Source organism: Lepidochelys kempii, chromosome 1 (assembly GCF_965140285.1).
Source record: "Lepidochelys kempii isolate rLepKem1 chromosome 1, rLepKem1.hap1, whole genome shotgun sequence".
Lineage (NCBI taxonomy): Eukaryota > Metazoa > Chordata > Testudines > Cheloniidae > Lepidochelys > Lepidochelys kempii.
The window spans coordinates 2,412,542-2,432,810 of NC_136380.1; the positions used below are offsets into that span (position 1 = coordinate 2,412,542).

At 44.7% G+C, this 20,269-nt stretch overlaps 1 protein-coding gene across 1 annotated transcript; it reads right to left on the minus strand.

The window, feature by feature from the left end:
• Positions 1-18,913: 18,913 nt before the first annotated feature.
• On the minus strand, positions 18,914-19,861 carry LOC144930740 (olfactory receptor 52E4-like). Its single transcript, XM_078853789.1, has one exon. It carries the CDS (start codon positions 19,859-19,861, stop codon positions 18,914-18,916), a length of 948 nt encoding a protein of 315 aa, XP_078709915.1.
• Between the last annotated feature and the right edge of the window lie 408 nt (positions 19,862-20,269).

Consider the following 20,269-nt stretch of genomic DNA (forward strand, 5'->3'; position numbering starts at 1 on the left):
TGATTTAGATGGGGATTGGTCCTGCTTTGAGCAGGAGGTTGGACTAGATGACCTCCTGAGGTCCCTTCCAACCATGATATTCTATGATCTCCATCCTCTTCTGCATGATGTACACCATAGCCGTGTTGGGAAACTTCAGCATCCTGTTCATTGTGAAGATGGAGACGAGCCTCCATGTGCCCATGTTCTAATTCCTCTGCATGCTGGCTGTCACCGACCTGGGCCTGTCCACATCCATCCTGCCCAAAAAGCTGTCAATCTTCTGGTTCAGTTCAAGGGAGATAGATTTCAGTGCCTACCTCATCCAGATGTACTTCATTCACTGCTTCTTAGAGATGGAGTCAGGGATCTTTGTGGCCATGGCTGTGGATCACTACATGGCCATCTGCCATCCCCTGAGACATTCCACCATCCTGACTAACCCTGTGGGTGATCAAGATCAGCCTGGCTGTGATTCTGCGCAGAAGCATATTTGTACTGCCATATCCTTTGCTGGCGAGTCAGTGGCCATATTGCAGAACCAACATAATCCCCCACACGTACTTTGAGTACATGGCTGTGATGAATCTGGCCTGCACCGACATCCACATTAGTCGTTACTATGGTCTCTTTGTACTATTGTCCATGATTGGTGTCCTATATCCAGATCCTCAGGGCCATCTTCAGCCTTTCCACAAAGGACGCCCAGCTCAAGACTTTTGGGACCTGCAGCTCCCACCTCTGTGCCATCTTAGCCTTTTACATCCCAGCTCTCCTTTCCTCCCTCATGTACCAGTCTGGCCACACGGTGTCCCTGCATTTCCATATTCTCATTGCCAAAGTGTACCTCCAATGCTAAACCCCATCATCTACAGGGTTAGCACCAAACAGATTTGGGGGAGGCTGCTCCAGACCTTTACTCATAAAGGCAACTAAAGTTGCACCTAAAGCTTCTTGCCTCCATGCCCCATCCCTTCCCCTGCCTATTGCCCTGGGCCAGCCCCTATTGGTCCCTCCTCTCCTCCTGCATCAGTCCCCTCTGGTCTGGTCTGGGACAAGACCTTCTGCAGCCTGACAAGGAGCCTACTGTAAGTGTAGTGAGGATGCAGCACTGGGACTGAATGGCCAGTCAGGAACAGAGAAGGAAGCCAAGAAACAGTATAAAATCGGCTGAGGGTTGAGAGCAGGGTTGTGTGTGACAGGCAGGGGAGATTTGCATCATACAGCTTGTGGTCCCTAAAGTGAGACCATTGTGTAGCTTATTTCTGCAGCTTTCAGCTTTTAGTAATTTATTCCTAATTGTCTTTTAATGCATGGAGCGGATGTGCCCATGGTCACCCAGCAAACCCGTTGCAGAGCTGGGACTCTCCACTCCCAGCTCACAGGTCTTTGCTGATGGTATAGCTCTAATTAAATGACCATGGCCAAATTCTCAGCTGGTGTAAGTGGGTGCAGTCCCACTGAAATCAGAAGAGATCTCCTCATTAGAGAAACCAATGGAGAGAGAGAGAGCACCAGGCCTCTGTGCTGCTGCATGGACCATACGAGCCAGGTCTGAGAGAAACTAAGCCCTTTCTGCTGCATCAGTTTCCCCATCTGTAAAAGGGGGATACCGACTGGGACTCATGAGCAATAGTGCGTGAAGCACTTATCGGTGTTGAGGTCTCAGTGATTCAACTGAGCCAAGGATGCCAAATTCAGGACAAAGTGCTGAGAAATCGGGCAGACTCACCCCAGGCTGGTGGTTGTGGACGAGAAGCTGAATATGAGTCAACAGTGTGCCCTTGTTGCCAAGAAGGCCAATGGCATTTTGGAATGTATACGTAGGGGCATTTCCAGCAGATCGAGGGATGTGATCATTCCCCTCTATTCGACATTGGTGAGGCCTCATCTGGAGTACTGTGTCCAGTTTTGGGCCCCACACTACAAGAAGGATGTGGAAAAATGGGAAAATGTCCAGCGGAGGGCAACAAAAATTATTAGGGGACTGGAATGCATGAGTTATGAGGAGAGGATGAGGGAACTGGGATAGTTTAGTCTGCGGAAGAGAAGAATGAGGGGGGATTTGATAGCTGCTTTCAACTACCTGAAAGGGGGTTCCAAAGAGGATGGATCTAGACTGTTCTCAGTGCTAGCTGATGACAGGACAAGGAGTAATGGTCTCAAGTTGCAGTGGGGGAGGTTTAGGTTAGATATTAGGAAAAACTTTTTCACTAAGAGGGTGGTGAAACACTGGAATGCGTTACCTAGGGAGGTGGTAGAATCTCCTTCCTTAGATATGTTTAAGGTCAGGCTTGACAAAGCCCTGGCTGGGATGATTTAGTTGGGGATTGGTCCTGCTTTGAGCAGGGGGTTGGACTAGATGACCTCCTGAGGTCCCTTCCAACCCGATATTCTATGATTCTATGTTGTTCTATCATTAGACTATACCATGCCAGTAACAAACATAAACTTCTGTCTCACTGTGACATTGCACATAATCTTTGATGGGAATATGCTTATGAATGTATATATAGCATAACTGGAATATGTTCTATGCTGCATATGCCATGTAACATATCTCTGTAAAGGTTATGGTCTACTGAATATATTCATCCTATTTGTATGCATGTGTGTTTTTGTACTCAAAGTTCTGAATATTGGCTGTTTACTTGCTTGATTTTAAGTAGCCTTGGTAAAGCATTTGGTCAGCTTCTTAAGAAAGGAATGTGCAAATTAAGTGGCCAATCAAGAAACAAACTAGATGACCTCCTGAAGTCCCTTCCAACCCTGATATTCTAGGATTCTAACAATGGATCTTGGAAGACTCTAATCCACATAAGAAGTCTTCCAGGAGACATTCAAGATAGCATGTGGGCTATGCTGCTGCCTGAAAAAATTCGTCATGCATGGACATGTGACTTGCCTATGTGACTCCAGAACTCCATCTTGGAGCTGGACTTTGCATAGGAGAGGGTCTCCACCCACAAGGGAAAGTCTATTTAACCCCCTGGGAGACTCCTCCATTTTGTCTTCAGCTGACTCAAGAGATAGCCCCCACCCCCAAAGGATATCTGAAATAAACTGGAACAAAGGGCAGTAACCACGGGGGGAGTGATTGCTGGACCCAGACTAGAAGAGGGCTAGTCTGTAAAAGAGGCTTATTGGAACATCTCTGAGGGTGAGATTTTGTCTGTATTCAGCTTCTTACTTGTGTTAGGTTTAGACTTGTGTGTTTTATTTTATTTTGCTTGGCAATTCACTTTGTTCTGTCTGTTACTACTTGGAACCACTTAAATCCTACTTTTCGTATTTAATAAAATCACTTTTTACTTATTAATTCACCCAGCTTATTACTTTTTACTATTACTATAATTTTTTACTTATTAATTCACCTGGGGCGGGGAGGCAAACAGCTGTGCATATCTCTCTATTCATGTTATAGAGGGTGAACAATTTATGAGATTACCCATTGATGGACCTATCCTCCATGAATTCATCTAGTTCTTTTTTAACCCTGTTATGGTCTTGGCTTTCACAACATCCTCTGGCAAGGTGTTCCACAGGTTGACTGTACATTGTGTGAAGAAATACTTCCTTTTACTGGTTTTAAACCTGCTGCCAATTAATTTCATTTTGTAACCCCTAGATCTTGTGTTATGAGAAGTAGTAAACAGCACTTCTATATCTACTTTCAATATACCACTCATGACTGTATAGACCTCAATTATATCTCCCCTTAGCCATCTCTTTTCCAAGATAAAATGTCCCCGTGTTATTAATCTCTCCTCATACGAAACCCATTCTATACCCCTAATATTTTTTGTTGCCATTTTCTGAAGCTTTTCCAATTCCAATATATCTTTTTTGAGATGGGGAGACCACATCTGCACACAGTATTCAAGATGTGGGCGTACCATGGATTTATATAGAGGCAATATGATATTTTGTTCTTATTATCTATCCCTTTCTTAATTATTCCCAGCATTCTGTTCACTCTTCTGACTGCTGCTGCACATTGGGTGGGTGTTTTCAGAGAATGATCAACAATGATTCCAAGATCTTTTTCTTGAGTGGTAACAGCTAATTTAGACTGTCAAGGTTCCTCCCCCACTCTGAACTCTAGGGTACAGATGTGGGGACCTGCATGAAAACCTCCTAAGCTTACTTTCACCAGCTTAGGTTAAAACTTCCCCAAGGTACAAATTAATTTTACCCTTTGTCCCTGGATCTCCACTGCCACCACCAAATTCTAACTGGGTTTACTGGGAAATGTAGTTTGAACACATCTTTCCCCCCAAAATCCTCCCAACCCTTGCACCCCACTTCCTGGGGAAGGTTTGGTAAAAATCCTCAACAATTTGCATAGGTGACCACAGACCCAAACCCTTGGATCTGAGAACAATGAAAAAGCATTCAGTTTTCTTACAAGAAGACTTTTAATAGAAGTAAAGAATTCACCTCTGTAAAATCAGGATGGTAGATACCTTACAGGGTAATCAGATTCAAAACATAGAGAATCCCTCTAGGCAAAACCTTAAGTTACAAAAAAGACACACAGACAGGAATAGTCATTCTATTCAGCACAGTTATTTTCTCAGCCATTTAAAGAAATCATAATCTAACACATACCTAGCTAGATTACTTACTAAAAGTTCTAAGACTCCATTCCTGTTCTATCCCCGGCAAAAGCAGCATACTGACAGACACAGACCCTTTGTTTCTCTCCCTCCTCCCAGCTTTTGAAAGTATCATGTCTCCTCATTGGTCATTTTGGTCAGGTGCCAGTGAGGTTACCTTTAGCTTCTTAACCCTTTACAGGTGAGAGGATTTTTCCTTTGGCCAGGAGGGATTTTAAAGGGGTTTACCCTTCCCTTTATATTTATGACAAGACCCCATCATTTTATATGTATAGTTGGGATTATGCTTTCCAATGTGCGTTTCTTTGCATTTATCAACGTTAAATTTCATCTGCCATTTTGTTGCCCAGTCACCCAGTTTTGAGAGATCCTTTTGTAGCTCTTCATAGTCAGCCTGTGTCTTGACTATCTCCAAATTTTGCTAGCTTACTGTTTACCCCTTTTTTCAGATCATTTATGAATATATTGAATGGAACTGGTCCCAGAACATACTTCAGGGGGACACCACTATTTACCTCTCTCCATTCTGAAAACTGACCATTTATACCTTCCCTTTGTTTCCTATCTTTTAACCAATTACCAATCCATGAGAGCACCTTCCCTTCTATCCTGTGGCAGCTCACTTTGCGTAAGAGCCTTTGTTGAGGGATCTTGTCAAAGGCTTTCTGAACTGGAAGATATGAAAATTGATGAGGGATGTTAAAGACATCAAGAACAAAAATCCATGGTTGGCAAGGCTAAGGGTAAAAAAGGAGTTTATCAAGTAATTAAAAACAAAAGAAATCCTAGAAAAGGTTTAGGCCAATTTCTACACCAAGAAAGGAAACTTGTTAAAGTTTTCTTCTGTATTCAGAAAGCAGCAGTATGAACATAAGAATGGTGATCCTGGGTCGGACCAAAGGTCCATCTAGCCCAGTATCCTGTCTGCCAACATTGGCCAATGCCAGGTGTTTCAGAGGGAATGAACAGAACAGGTCATCACCAAGTGATCCATCCTCTGTCATTTATTCCCAGCTTCTGGCAAAAATGAAAATATCACATGAGGTGATGAAATACTTTCCAGTCCATTAGCAGTCAAGAAGGGTGTTAAACAGCATCCACAGTAGAAGCTCAGATTTACGAACCAGAATTACAAACTGACACATGACCACACATCTCATTCAGGACAAGAAATATTCAATTAGGAAGAAGCAGAGCAAAAAAATTTTAAAAAAAAGAATAAAAAGGGAAATACTGTGTTAAACATAAACTATTAAAAATAAACAGAAAAAAAGTTTGGACAAGGCTAGGAAACAACCAAACCCTTGCTATGGGATAGTCCAAAAAAAAAAAAAAGAAGAAGAAGAAGAAAAAAGTCAGTCTAGGAATATAATAAATGCCAGTCAACAACATGGTTTATGGAAAACTGGTCTTGTGAAATTATCCCAATTGCATTCTTTTATGGCAGTACATGTTTAGCTAATCAAGGGAACCACACAGATGCAATTATCTTTGACCGCTCTGAAGCATTTGATTTAGTAGGGGGAAACATTCACACTGAAAAATGAACACACTACAATATCAGTAGAACACACATTAAATGGATGAAGAACTAGTTAACTGACAGATTTCAGGAAGCTGTGGTCAATTTACTATGGTCATCAATATAGGTGTTTCTAGTGGGGTTCTTCTGGGATCAGTTGTAGGCCTGATGTTAGTGCATATTTTCATGAATGATCTGGAAGCAAATAGAAAAAAATCACTGCAGATAAAATATGTGGATGTCCAAAGACTGGCAGAGTGGTTATAAGGAGGAGGCCAGGGAGGCATATAGATTGATCTGGAGGGTTTGGTGAGCTGGGCCCATGCCAACAAAATGTTTTAGTACAGTCACCTGTAAAGTGATCCTCTTGGAACATGGAATGCAGGCCCAACCCACAGACTAGGGCACTGTATTACGGAACACAGAAACGGTCTGACGTAAATAGGATAAAAATCAATAAGAACAAATTTAAAGTATTCCACTTAGGAAGGAACAATCAGTTACACACATACACAATGGTAAATGACTGCCTAGGAAGGAGTGCGCTGGAAAGAGATCTAGGGGTCATAGTGGACCACAAGCTAAATATGAGTCAATAATGTAACACTGTTGCAAATAAAGTAAACATAATTCTGAGATGTATTAGCAGAAGTGCTTTAAGCAATACCTGAGAAGTAATACTTCCACTCTACTCGGTGGTGATTAGGCTTCAACTGGAGTATTGTGTCCAGTTCTGGAAACCACATTTCAGGAAAGATGTGGACAAATTGAAAAAAATCGAGAGAAGAGTAACAAAAATGATTAAAGGTCTAGAAAACGTGACCTATGAGGGAAGATTGAAAGAATTAGGTTTGTTTGTCAGGAAAAGAGAAGACTGAGAGGGGACATGATTAAAGTTTTCAAGTACCTAAAAGGCATTTACAAGGAAGAGGTAGAAAAAATATTTTCCTTAAACTCTGAGGATAGAACAAGAATCAATGGGCTTAAATTGCAGCATGAGAGGTTTAGGTTGAATCTCAATCATTGGAGATTTTTAAGAGCATGTTAGACAAACACCTGTCAGGGATGGTTTACCTGGTGCTTGGCCCTGCCATGAGTGCAGGGGACTGGATTTGATAACCTCTCGAGGTCCCTTTCAGTCCTATGATTCTATAGAATCATAGAATCATAGAATATCAGGATTGGAAGGGACCCCAGAAGGTCATCTAGTCCAACCCCCTGCTCGAAGCAGGACCAATTCCCAGTTAAATCATCCCAGTCAGGGCTTTGTCAAGCCTGACCTTAAAAACCTCTAAGGAAGGAGATTCTACCACCTCCCTAGGTAACGCATTCCAGTGTTTCACCACCCTCATAGTGAAAAAGTTTTTCCTAATATCCAATCTAAACCTCCCCCCCTGCAACTTGAGACCATTACTCCTCATTCTGTCATCTGCTACCATTGAGAACAGTCTAGAGCCATCCTCTTTGGAACCCCCTTTCAGGTACTTGAAAGCAGCTATCAAATCCCCCCTCATTCTTCTCTTCTGCAGACTAAACAATCCCAGCTCCCTCAGCCTCTCCTCATAAGTCATGTGTTCTAGACCCCTAATCATTTTTGTTGCCCTTTGCTGGACTCTCTCCAGTTTATCCACATCCTTCTTGTAGTGTGGGGCCCAAAACTGGACACAGCACTCCAGATGAGGCCTCACCAATGTCGAATAGAGGGGGACGATCACGTCCCTTGATCTGTTCGCTATACCCCTACTTATACATCCCAAAATGCCATTGGCCTTCTTGGCAACAAGGGCACACTGCTGACTCATATCCAGCTTCTCATCCACTGTCACCCCTAGGTCCTTTTCCGCAGAACTTCTGCCTAGCCATTCGGCCCCTAGTCCGAACTGCTGGAATAACTGTGCCTCCCACCTTTCATTCTGTCTCTGTGCTGTTCATAGCAAGTGGTCACCAACCCCCATAAAAAAAATCCACCAGGAAAGTGTAATACTACCTAAACTCAGCACTAAACACTATAGGTATTGCCTCTACTCTAACTTGCAAGCCATGATTGAGTGGTCACTGTGTAATGCTCCCAGTTCAATGCTGTGGCCAAAAGGCTGATGCGGTCCTCGGATGCATAAACAGGGGAGTGGTAAATTGGAGTAGGTGAACTATTTTACCTGTGCACATGTCATTGGTGAAACCAACTGCATGCTGTCCCAGGGTCCACATTTCAAAAAAAGGATGTTTAAAACTTAGAGAGGTGTAGGAAATATCCAGAAAAATATTGGAGGCTGGAGAAAATATCAGACAATAAGGGAAATTTAAAGAGCTTCATCTATTTATCTTATCAAAAAGATGATCAAGCCAGACTTTCATGGGGAGAAAACTATGGGTAATAGACTCTGTAATCTAGCAGAGAAAGTCAGAGCAAGGCCCATTGTATGGAATCTGAATCCCTAAAATTCCAGTTGAAAATAAGGGCCAAATATTTAGTAGTTAGGGTGATTAACTAGTGGAACAAACTTCAGTAATGGATTCTCCAACTCCCCATGTCTGCACATCCAGACTGGATGATTTTCTGGAAGATCTGTTTGAGGACTTGTGTACACATAAAATGCCACAGCTGTGCTGCGGTATAGACACTAGTTACACTGATGGCAGGAGTTCTCTCATCAGCACTGGTAATCCAATTCCCCGAGATATGGTACCTGCAAATGTACCCAAGCATCATATCAATGTTTGTTGCTGTCTGCGTTCTTCCAAGCCGCAAATGTAGCTAAGTGATAAGCATCCCGCAGCTGTTCCCTTAGTAGGGATACATATTGCTGATGAAAAGAAAAGGAGGACTTGTGGCACCTTAGAGACTAACCAATTTATTAGAGCATAAGCTTTCGTGAGCTACAGCTCACTTCCTCAGATGCATATCGTGGAAACTGCAGCAGGCTTTATATATACACAGAGAATATGAAACAATACCTATTCCCACCCCACTGTCCTGCTGGTAATAGCTTATCTAAAGTGATTTCCAGCACAAATCCAGGTTTTCTCACCCTCCACCCCCCCACACAAATTCACTCTCCTGCTGGTGATAGCCCATCCAAAGTGACAACTCTTTACACAATGTGCATGACAATCAAGCTGGGCTATTTCCTGCATAAATCCAGGTTCTCACATCCCCCCCACCCCCATACACACACAAACTCACTCTCATGCTGGTAATAGCTCATCCAAACTGACCACTCTTCAAGTTAAAATCCAAGTTAAACCAGAACATCTGGGGGGGGGGTAGGAAAAAACAAGAGGAAACAGGCTACCTTGCATAATGACTTAGCCACTCCAAGTCTCTATTTAAGCCTAAATTAATAGTATCCAATTTGCAAATGAATTCCAATTCAGCAGTTTCTCGCTGGAGTCTGGATTTGAAGTTTTTTTGTTTTAAGATAGCGACCTTCATGTCTGTGATCGCGTGACCAGAGAGATTGAAGTGTTCTCCGACTGGTTTATGAATGTTACAATTCTTGACATCTGATTTGTGTCCATTTATTCTTTTACGTAGAGACTGTCCAGTTTGACCAATGTACATGGCAGAGGGGCATTGCTGGCACATGATGGCATATATCACATTGGTGGATGTGCAGGTGAATGAGCCTCTGATAGTGTGGCTGATGTTATTAGGCCCTGTGATGGTGTCCCCTGAATAGATATGTGGGCACAGTTGGCAACGGGCTTTGTTGCAAGGATAAGTTCCTGGGTTAGTGGTTCTGTTGTGTGGTATGTGGTTGTTGGTGAGTATTTGCTTCAGGTTGCGGGGCTGTCTGTAGGCAAGGACTGGCCTGTCTCCCAAGATTTGTGAGAGTGTTGGGTCATCCTTTAGGATAGGTTGTAGATCCTTAATAATGCGTTGGAGGGGTTTTAGTTGGGGGCTGAAGGTGACGGCTAGTGGCGTTCTGTTATTTTCTTTGTTAGGCCTGTCCTGTAGTAGGTAACTTCTGGGAACTCTTCTGGCTCTATCAATCTGTTTCTTTACTTCTGCAGGTGGGTATTGTAGTTGTAAGAAAGCTTGACAGAGATCTTGTAGGTGTTTGTCTCTGTCTGAGGGGTTGGAGCAAATGCGGTTGTATCGCAGAGCTTGGCTGTAGACGATGGATCGTGTGGTGTGGTCAGGGTGAAAGCTGGAGGCATGCAGGTAGGAATAGCGGTCAGTAGGTTTCCGGTATAGGGTGGTGTTTATGTGACCATTGTTTATTAGCACTGTAGTGTCCAGGAAGTGGATCTCTTGTGTGGACTGGACCAGGCTGAGGTTGGTGGTGGGATGGAAATTGTTGAAATCATGGTGGAATTCCTCAAGGGCTTCTTTTCCATGGGTCCAGATGATGAAGATGTCATCAATATAGCGCAAGTAGAGTAGGGGCTTTAGGGGACGAGAGCTGAGGAAGCGTTGTTCTAAATCAGCCATAAAAATGTTGGCATACTGTGGGGCCATGCGGGTACCCATAGCAGTGCCGCTGATCTGAAGGTATACATTGTCCCCAAATGTGAAGTAGTTATGGGTAAGGACAAAGTCACAAAGTTCAGCCACCAGGTTAGCCGTGACATTATCGGGGATAGTGTTCTTGACGGCTTGTAGTCCATCTTTGTGTGGAATGTTGGTGTAGAGGGCTTCTACATCCATAGTGGCCAGGATGGTGTTATCAGGAAGATCACCGATGGATTGTAGTTTCCTCAGGAAGTCAGTGGTGTCTCGAAGGTAGCTGGGAGTGCTGGTAGTGTAGGGCCTGAGGAGGGAGTCTACATAGCCAGACAATCCTGCTGTCAGGGTGCCAATGCCTGAGATGATGGGGCGCCCAGGATTTCCAGGTTTATGGATCTTGGGTAGTAGATAGAATATCCCAGGTCGGGGTTCCAGGGGTGTGGCTGTGCGGATTTGATCTTGTGCTTTTTCAGGAAGTTTCTTGAGCAAATGCTGTAGTTGCTTTTGGTAACTCTCAGTGGGATCAGAGGGTAATGGCTTGTAGAAACTCGTGTTGGAGAGCTGCCGAGCAGCCTCTTGTTCATATTCCTGGAACCCCGACCTGGGATATTCTATCTACTACCCAAGATCCATAAACCTGGAAATCCTGGGCGCCCCATCATCTCAGGCATTGGCACCCTGACAGCAGGATTGTCTGGCTATGTAGACTCCCTCCTCAGGCCCTACGCTACCAGCACTCCCAGCTACCTTCGAGACACCACTGACTTCCTGAGGAAACTACAATCCATCGGTGATCTTCCTGATAACACCATCCTGGCCACTATGGATGTAGAAGCCCTCTACACCAACATTCCACACAAAGATGGACTACAAGCCGTCAAGAACACTATCCCCGATAATGTCACGGCTAACCTGGTGGCTGAACTTTGTGACTTTGTCCTTACCCATAACTACTTCACATTTGGGGACAATGTATACCTTCAGATCAGCGGCACTGCTATGGGTACCCGCATGGCCCCACAGTATGCCAACATTTTTATGGCTGATTTAGAACAACGCTTCCTCAGCTCTCGTCCCCTAAAGCCCCTACTCTACTTGCGCTATATTGATGACATCTTCATCATCTGGACCCATGGAAAAGAAGCCCTTGAGGAATTCCACCATGATTTCAACAATTTCCATCCCACCACCAACCTCAGCCTGGTCCAGTCCACACAAGAGATCCACTTCCTGGACACTACAGTGCTAATAAACAATGGTCACATAAACACCACCCTATACCGGAAACCTACTGACCGCTATTCCTACCTGCATGCCTCCAGCTTTCACCCTGACCACACCACACGATCCATCGTCTACAGCCAAGCTCTGCGATACAACCGCATTTGCTCCAACCCCTCAGACAGAGACAAACACCTACAAGATCTCTGTCAAGCTTTCTTACAACTACAATACCCACCTGCAGAAGTAAAGAAACAGATTGATAGAGCCAGAAGAGTTCCCAGAAGTTACCTACTACAGGACAGGCCTAACAAAGAAAATAACAGAACGCCACTAGCCGTCACCTTCAGCCCCCAACTAAAACCCCTCCAACGCATTATTAAGGATCTACAACCTATCCTAAAGGATGACCCAACACTCTCACAAATCTTGGGAGACAGGCCAGTCCTTGCCTACAGACAGCCCCGCAACCTGAAGCAAATACTCACCAACAACCACATACCACACAACAGAACCACTAACCCAGGAACTTATCCTTGCAACAAAGCCCGTTGCCAACTGTGCCCACATATCTATTCAGGGGACACCATCACAGGGCCTAATAACATCAGCCACACTATCAGAGGCTCATTCACCTGCACATCCACCAATGTGATATATGCCATCATGTGCCAGCAATGCCCCTCTGCCATGTACATTGGTCAAACTGGACAGTCTCTACGTAAAAGAATAAATGGACACAAATCAGATGTCAAGAATTGTAACATTCATAAACCAGTCGGAGAACACTTCAATCTCTCTGGTCACGCGATCACAGACATGAAGGTCGCTATCTTAAAACAAAAAAACTTCAAATCCAGACTCCAGCGAGAAACTGCTGAATTGGAATTCATTTGCAAATTGGATACTATTAATTTAGGCTTAAATAGAGACTTGGAGTGGCTAAGTCATTATGCAAGGTAGCCTGTTTCCTCTTGTTTTTTCCTACCCCCCCCCCAGATGTTCTGGTTTAACTTGGATTTTAACTTGAAGAGTGGTCAGTTTGGATGAGCTATTACCAGCATGAGAGTGAGTTTGTGTGTGTATGGGGGTGGGGGGGATGTGAGAACCTGGATTTATGCAGGAAATAGCCCAGCTTGATTGTCATGCACATTGTGTAAAGAGTTGTCACTTTGGATGGGCTATCACCAGCAGGAGAGTGAATTTGTGTGGGGGGGTGGAGGGTGAGAAAACCTGGATTTGTGCTGGAAATCACTTTAGATAAGCTATTACCAGCAGGACAGTGGGGTGGGAATAGGTATTGTTTCATATTCTCTGTGTATATATAAAGCCTGCTGCAGTTTCCACGATATGCATCTGAGGAAGTGAGCTGTAGCTCACGAAAGCTTATGCTCTAATAAATTGGTTAGTCTCTAAGGTGCCACAAGTCCTCCTTTTCTTTTTGCGAATACAGACTAACACGGCTGCTACTCTGAAACCTGTCATATTGCTGATGAGTTTCATAGCTATCTCCATCCTCTGATACAACAAAGCAGAAGTCTATGGGTAATCTTGGTTCTCGCCCAATCATCAAGAGCTATGGAGTGACTCCCCTAGCATCATTCTTTGTGGCGTTGTAGGCATGCACCAGAAATGCAACATGCTGGCTCCAGGTTACTTTCTGCTCTGGTCGCAAAGTCCCCAACATATCTAACAGGGTTCTACTGAACCTCTCTGGATGAGGGTCACCTTGTGGGTGATAGGGCGTTGTCCTAGACTTTTTAATTCCCGCTATCCTCAGCCCCTCCTTCAGAAGATGACTCTCAAAGTCCCACCTCTGATCTGAATGTATCTGGACTGGGAATCCATAAAGTGAGAAATATTTTTCCCACAGTACTCGAGCCACAGTGTGGGATCACGTGTGGGATATGCCTGCGCATACCACGTAAAATGGTCAGTCACTGCTAGAATGTTCACAACATTCCTCTTGTCTACTTCTAAAGACAAGAAACCAATGTATACCAGCTCCAAAGATTTGTTGCTGGTGATGTTCTTGAGATAGGCAGCCCTCATGGGCAGAGTGTTCCTTTGAACACATTGAACGCAAGTCTCACATTTTCTGCGAACATCTTCAGCCATCTGGGGCCAATAGAACCAACTATGAATAAGTTCTAGGGTCCTCTCCATCTCTAGATGTCCAAAGTCATCATGCAGGGCCCTCATGGCCAGGGCTCTGTACTCTTTTGGAAACGCTAGCTGTGCTCGTTGCTTTTGTAAAGGGTCAGTGGTCATTCGGTGTAGCACTCCCTGAATCAGTTTTAGTTTGGTTCATTCTCTCAATAGTAGTTTACCTTCCGGATTAGGTGGGACAAGCACAGTTGGGCTTCGTCCCTCCCTTTTGGCAAGTAGTGTATCACAAATGTCAATATCTTGCAGCTGGGCTTCTTGCCAATCAGCCGCATTGAGCATGGGCAAGGGAGATTGGTCCAATACAATATAGTTCACTGAAACAGAAGGCATGCTTTCAGGGGACAGGCTCAGAGATTCTGCAACACATACATGAAGGCTCTCACAGGCCTCTGGCTCTCGGCGACTCACACTGCAAATAGCTCTCACTCCATCCATAGATATAACAGCAACTTCTGGTGCCTGCAGACTCCTGGACAATGGATCTGCATCTACATTGCTTCTCCCTGATTGGTATTGGATGCTGAACTCATAGCTAGCCAAGGAGGCCACCCATCTCTGCCCTGTAGAGCTTAGCACTTGTTAACACATAAGTCAGTGGGTTGTTGTCTGTCCACACCTGGAACTGAGCACCATACAAGTAGTCTCAAAATTTCTCAGTGATGGCCCATTTTAAGGCCAAGAACTCCAGCTTGTGGGTGGGATAGCGAGCTTCACTATCAGACAGTCCTCGGCTGGCAAAGACTACAGATTTACGTTTTCCTTCCACTTCCTGATACAGGACTGCTCCCAGGCCCTCCAAACTGGCATCAGTGTGCAGGATAAATGGTTTGCTGGGGTCAGCAAAGATTAGGACTGGAGCATGAGTAAGGCAAGTAATGATTTCTTGAAATTGCCTCTCACATTTCTCATCCCACTATGGCCCAAACGGTTCAAAGGGGCGGAGTGTAAAGCAGTCCTCCACACTGGATCTCAAGTGACTATTATATTTCAATCATTCTACCAACACATGCTTAGGCACCTGCCTATACAGCCACTGACTGGCCTTGGTCTGTGTGGCCTCCGCATGGATGAATACCCCTACCAAGGGTATGTCATGGTGCACCTGGAATTCCCAGAGGAGATGTTGAAAAGTCCCAGAGAGAGAATTGAACCTGGGACCCCACCAGGGAGGGGCTTAGTGTTGGAGGTGCAGTTTCCCATCACTGCTACTTGGTACATCCTTCCAAGAAGGATTCAGACCAGTTTAGTGCATCCCTCTGGACTCCTGCTGCCTCCTAAGTGAGAAAGCAGTATCTCATTGGCAATAGGCTCAAATAATGAAGAGATCCAGAAGGCTGAGTATGGAAGTCTGCCCTCCATACACTGACAGGAGAAGATGCTCCATCGGTACCTCTAAAGCAGTGGAAGAGGATAGCAATTGATAGAAATGAGAAGTTATGAAGTATCAAAAATGGATGAAGGTCACAAAAGACACCAGAGACAAATCCATGGCTATCAGGTTAAGGAAAATAAGAAGATTTTTAAGTATATTGGAAAGAAAGGAAATCTTGAGCTTAGTATATGCCTTTATTAGATGGAGATGGTTGTGACAGGTTGTCACCCAGGGTTAAGTCTGGGAGCCATTGGAATAGCAGTGCCCCCTAACACTCCAGCTGGGCTGGCCTTTCTCATGCTACTCTGCTGATGATGCACAGCCAGCCTCTCCAGGGCCTGTTAACACCCAACATAACAGCAGGTGGCACCACACACCCAAGCGAGATAGCGGAATGTTTTACCTAAGCCACTCGTCGATTGGCAGTGGAGCACCAGCCAGTTTCCCAGCTCTCCAGCCTTGCACCCCTGCTGCAGTAGAACCCCAGAATTAGACTATCTTGAACTGCACAGAGATCAGTACTGGCCAAGTTCATTAATCATAGAATCATAGAATATCAGGGTTGGAAGGGACCTCAGGAGGTCATCTAGTCCAACCCCCTGCTCAAAGCAGGACCAATGCCCATCTAAATCATCCCAGCCAGGGCTTTGTCAATGTAGTTTTCTTCCCCCACTCCCCCGTGATGTGGGGAAGATATGAAACAGCCTTTGTTTACCAAGCTGAGATTTTCCCAGACACTTCACTCAAAAATCAGGTTAGGATAAATCATAAAACAAATTTATTAATGACAGAAAGATTGATTTTAAGTGATTATAAGTGACAGCAAACAGATCAAAGCATATTACTTAGGAAATAACCAAAAAAGCTAACTAAACCTCATTTACTAGATATATTGGTAATTCGAATCCCATCTCTCAACCTGACTGATGATACAAGCAGATCACCAAGCTTTCATAAACAGCCTAGAAATGTCTTTAGCCTGGAACCAGCACTTTCTCCAGTTTAATCTTTGTTCCCCCTTCATTTCCAGGTGTTCTCTTGAGTGGGGAGTGAAGACAAGTGGTGATGGTACTCCCCATCTTTTATAGTCTTTCGTATGGTGGGAAATCTTTCTTCCCAGCTAAGTTCCCAGCCCAGTTTGTGGAAAAATACAGGTTCTGAAATGGTGTTCAGTGTCATGTGGTCTGGTCACATGACCTTGCATGCCATAGTGAGTCATCACAGCCATAACTCATACACTGGCTGAAACATTGTGTCCATTGTCTCTGCTGATGGGTCACTAGCATGATCTAGCCTCTTCACTGTTGTGCCCAGAAGGCTAGCTGTGGGTGTTTTCAACTTCACAACATCTTTCAGTAACGCATACATAGCAAAACTTTTATAACTTCACATACAATGATCATGTTCGAGATGTAAAGAAGGAACAGGAGGACCCAAAGGCGGAATAAACGGACTCCTTTATTGCAGTACTTATTCTCCTCCACACAATCGTCGAGTGAGCACCAGGTTAATCACAATACTCTCTTTTATCTAAGTTAATATGTACATACACACATTATGTACTTGGGAAAAAGAAGGGAGAGGAGGGATAAAACTACTTCACACAAAAGGTGTTCTTTAGAAAACTACATTTATTATGCAGCTGCAACACTTATCTATCCTTAACAAACAAAAAGGGGGTGGGGACAGGTAGCAAACTTCATCTATCAAGCAAGGGATAGTGCTTGCCTGTGCCATACTCTCCTATTACTATATTAACGGTTACCCAGGTCTTTACTTAACCCTTACATAGCCCAACACTCCCCGACTCTCTTCAAAGAAGGGCCCAGGCACCCCTCTTTCCCTTACAGTGGCCAGCAGGGCACTCATGTTAGAGGCTCTGGCTCCAGTTAGCTTGATACATTGGTCCACCGGTCATGCCACGTTGAGACAGGAAAGTTGGGCCATTGGAATGGGTATGCTGCAAAATTTACAAGTATGGTTTACGGGGAGAGGCCAGGGTGGCACATAACTATAAACATTCCATGAATACAACTAATAGAAATAATATCCCTGCAGTATAGGTAATTTGACTGAGAAGCCAGTGAGTGTTCATTAGGCCTGTTTGAAGGGCACAGGCTACATCAGTCCAGGTACAATCGGCAGGCAGCTTAGTTGCTGGTTAGAATGCGTTCATGCCTTGGAGGGCTTGGGCTTTTAAAACCTGCCTTTGGCGTTGGTTGACCTAGAGCTGCCGTAGCAACTGTGTTAAAAAGTCCCAGTTTATCCAGGTGGCTTACGGCATGGCCTTAGTCAAGTTAAATTTTTTTATATTATAAGTTTATGGAATGTCCACCGAGAAATGGCTATTGTCAAAACCAACCTAACTACTTGGTATGGAATCAGGCAGTATGCACTCATTTGATTATTTAGAGGAAACATTTTTACAGACTCATTTGTGCACCAAAGTTCGGACAGCAAAGAGCTCCAAGACCAAAACCATTGTAGGCACCCTGCTTGTTACAGGGGCCCAAAAGGGAGGAATGTTGGGGAGTTGAAAACAAAAGAAATTAGCCAGACAAAGGTCTCTGCCCTCAGGAATTTGTAGTTGAGGTTTAGGGCTCACAAACTATGACAGGTTTCAGAGTATCAGCCGTGTTAGTCTGTATCTGCAAAAAGAACAGGAGCACTTGTGGCACCTTAGAGACTAACAAATTTATCTGAGCATAAGCTTTCGTGAGCTACAGCTCACTTTGTTGGATGCATAGAATGGAACATATAGTAAGAAGATATTATATATAGATATACACACACACACACACATACAGAGACCATGAAAAGGTGGAGTAAGAGGCTAATTAATTAAGATGAGCTGTTATAGGCAGGAAAAAAAAACTGGAGAAAAAAAAAACTTTTGTAGTAATAATCAAGATGGCCCCTTTAGACAGTTGACAAGAAGGTGTGAGGATACTTAACATGGGGAAATAGATTCAATATGTGTAATGACCCAGCCACTCCCAGTCTCTATTCAAACCCAAGGTTGATGCAAATCCAAGCTGTATGATTCACAGCCTTACCTGCCTGACACACAACTCTGCTCCCAACCTTCAGCTATTTCTGTGTGGCTTCCTGGCTGCCCTCTCTGCTCCTGAGTGGCCTGTGGGCCCCAGACCTGTATCCTCACTGCAAGCTCCTTGTCAGGCTGTAGCAGATCCTGTCCCAGCCCAGAGCAAAGGGAGCCCAGTTGGGGGGATGGAGGCAGAGCTGATCCAGTGACTGATGGAGGAAGGGAAACAAGAAGTGAGCAGAAACTTGGGGAAATAGGTGCGGCAGGGGTAGGGGACAGCACCTTGAGGGAATAGTAAGAGAGGGAGCAGGACCCTCAGGGATCCAGTTATCAGAAAATAGGAAGGTGGAAAACCCTATGACTTAATGAGTTGTACCAGGACCAATTCCCCCGCTGACATTGCATAGTCAGGTCAGGGAAGGGTTTAATGTCTCTCTGACTGTCCAGTCAGTGATTCAGCAAAGAGCACCAGCACCATGTCACCAGCCAGCTCTTCATGGACTCGGTCAGAGAGTCAGAGGATCAGGAGAAAACTTTAGGTCCCTTTATGAGTAAAGAGCCGGAGCAGCCTGCTCCGGATCTGTTTGGTCCTCACCCCATAGATGATGGGGTTTAGCATGGGGGTCATCAAGAGGTACATGTTGGTAATATGAACATGGAAATGCAGGGGCACATTCTGATGAAACCAGTAAGTGAGAGAGAAGAGGAGACCTGGAGTGTAAAAGGCTAAGGTGGCACAGAGGTGGGAGCCGCAGGTCCCAAAAGTCTTGAGCCAGGTGTCCTCTCTGGGGAGGCAGAAAATGGCCCTGAGCAGCAGGGTATAGGATATGAAAATAAAAATCACATCCAGACCAATGACACAGAATTGCACAAAGAGATCATAGTAGCTACTGACACGGATGTCAGCACAGGCAAGATTCGCCACTGCTATATGCATGCAGTACGGCTGGGGGATGATGTTGGTTCTGCAATATGGCCACTGCCTCAACAGGAAGGGATAGGGCAATATGAATATGGCACTGCGCAGCACTACGGTCAGGCCAATTTTGGCGACCATGGGGTGTGTCAAGATGGTGGAATGTCTCAGGGGATGGCAGATGGCCAAGTAGCGATCAAATGCCATGGCCACAAAGATCCCAGACTCCATCACTGAGAAGCAGTGAAGGAAGTACAGCTGAGTGAGGCAGGCACTGAAATAGATCTCCCGGGAATTGAACCAGAAGATGCTCAGCATTCTGGGCAGGATGGATGTGGACAGGACCAGGTCGGTGACAGCCAGCATGCAGAGGAAATAGTACATGCGCTGATGGAGGCTTGGTTCCATCTTCACAATGAACAGGACGGTAAAGTTCCCCAGGATGGCTATGGCGTACATGGCACAGAAGGGGATGGAGATCCAGACATGGGCCGCCTCCAGGCCAGGGATGCCCATCAGGATGAAGGTGGAGGGGTTGGTGAAGTCGGTTGTGTTGGAATCTGACATGGAGTAGAGAGGAAGTGTCGAACACTGAGGCACAACAGTGTGTCCTGCATGTACCGTATGTTTCATTGAATTCCTGTATTTGCCCAGAGTCAAGGGAGATGGTCTCAGTACAAATGCCTGGATGGAGAGACAATGATAATATGAGATACTACGTGCCCTACTGGAAGCTGTTCTCATGGGGGAAGCAGATTGGTTGTTCTTCCCACTCTGAAAAATGACATGTTCATTATTCAGAGATATGAACTATGAACAAATTACCCTACTAACACCAATTCCATATTTTATGTTGCTCCATGAGTCAATAATGTGTTGTGATGTGGGAAACATTAATAGGCACCAGCAGAAAAAAAAATAGTGTGGCTATTGGTTATCAATTATTATTCCTTAATGCAATGAAAGCCAGGCTAG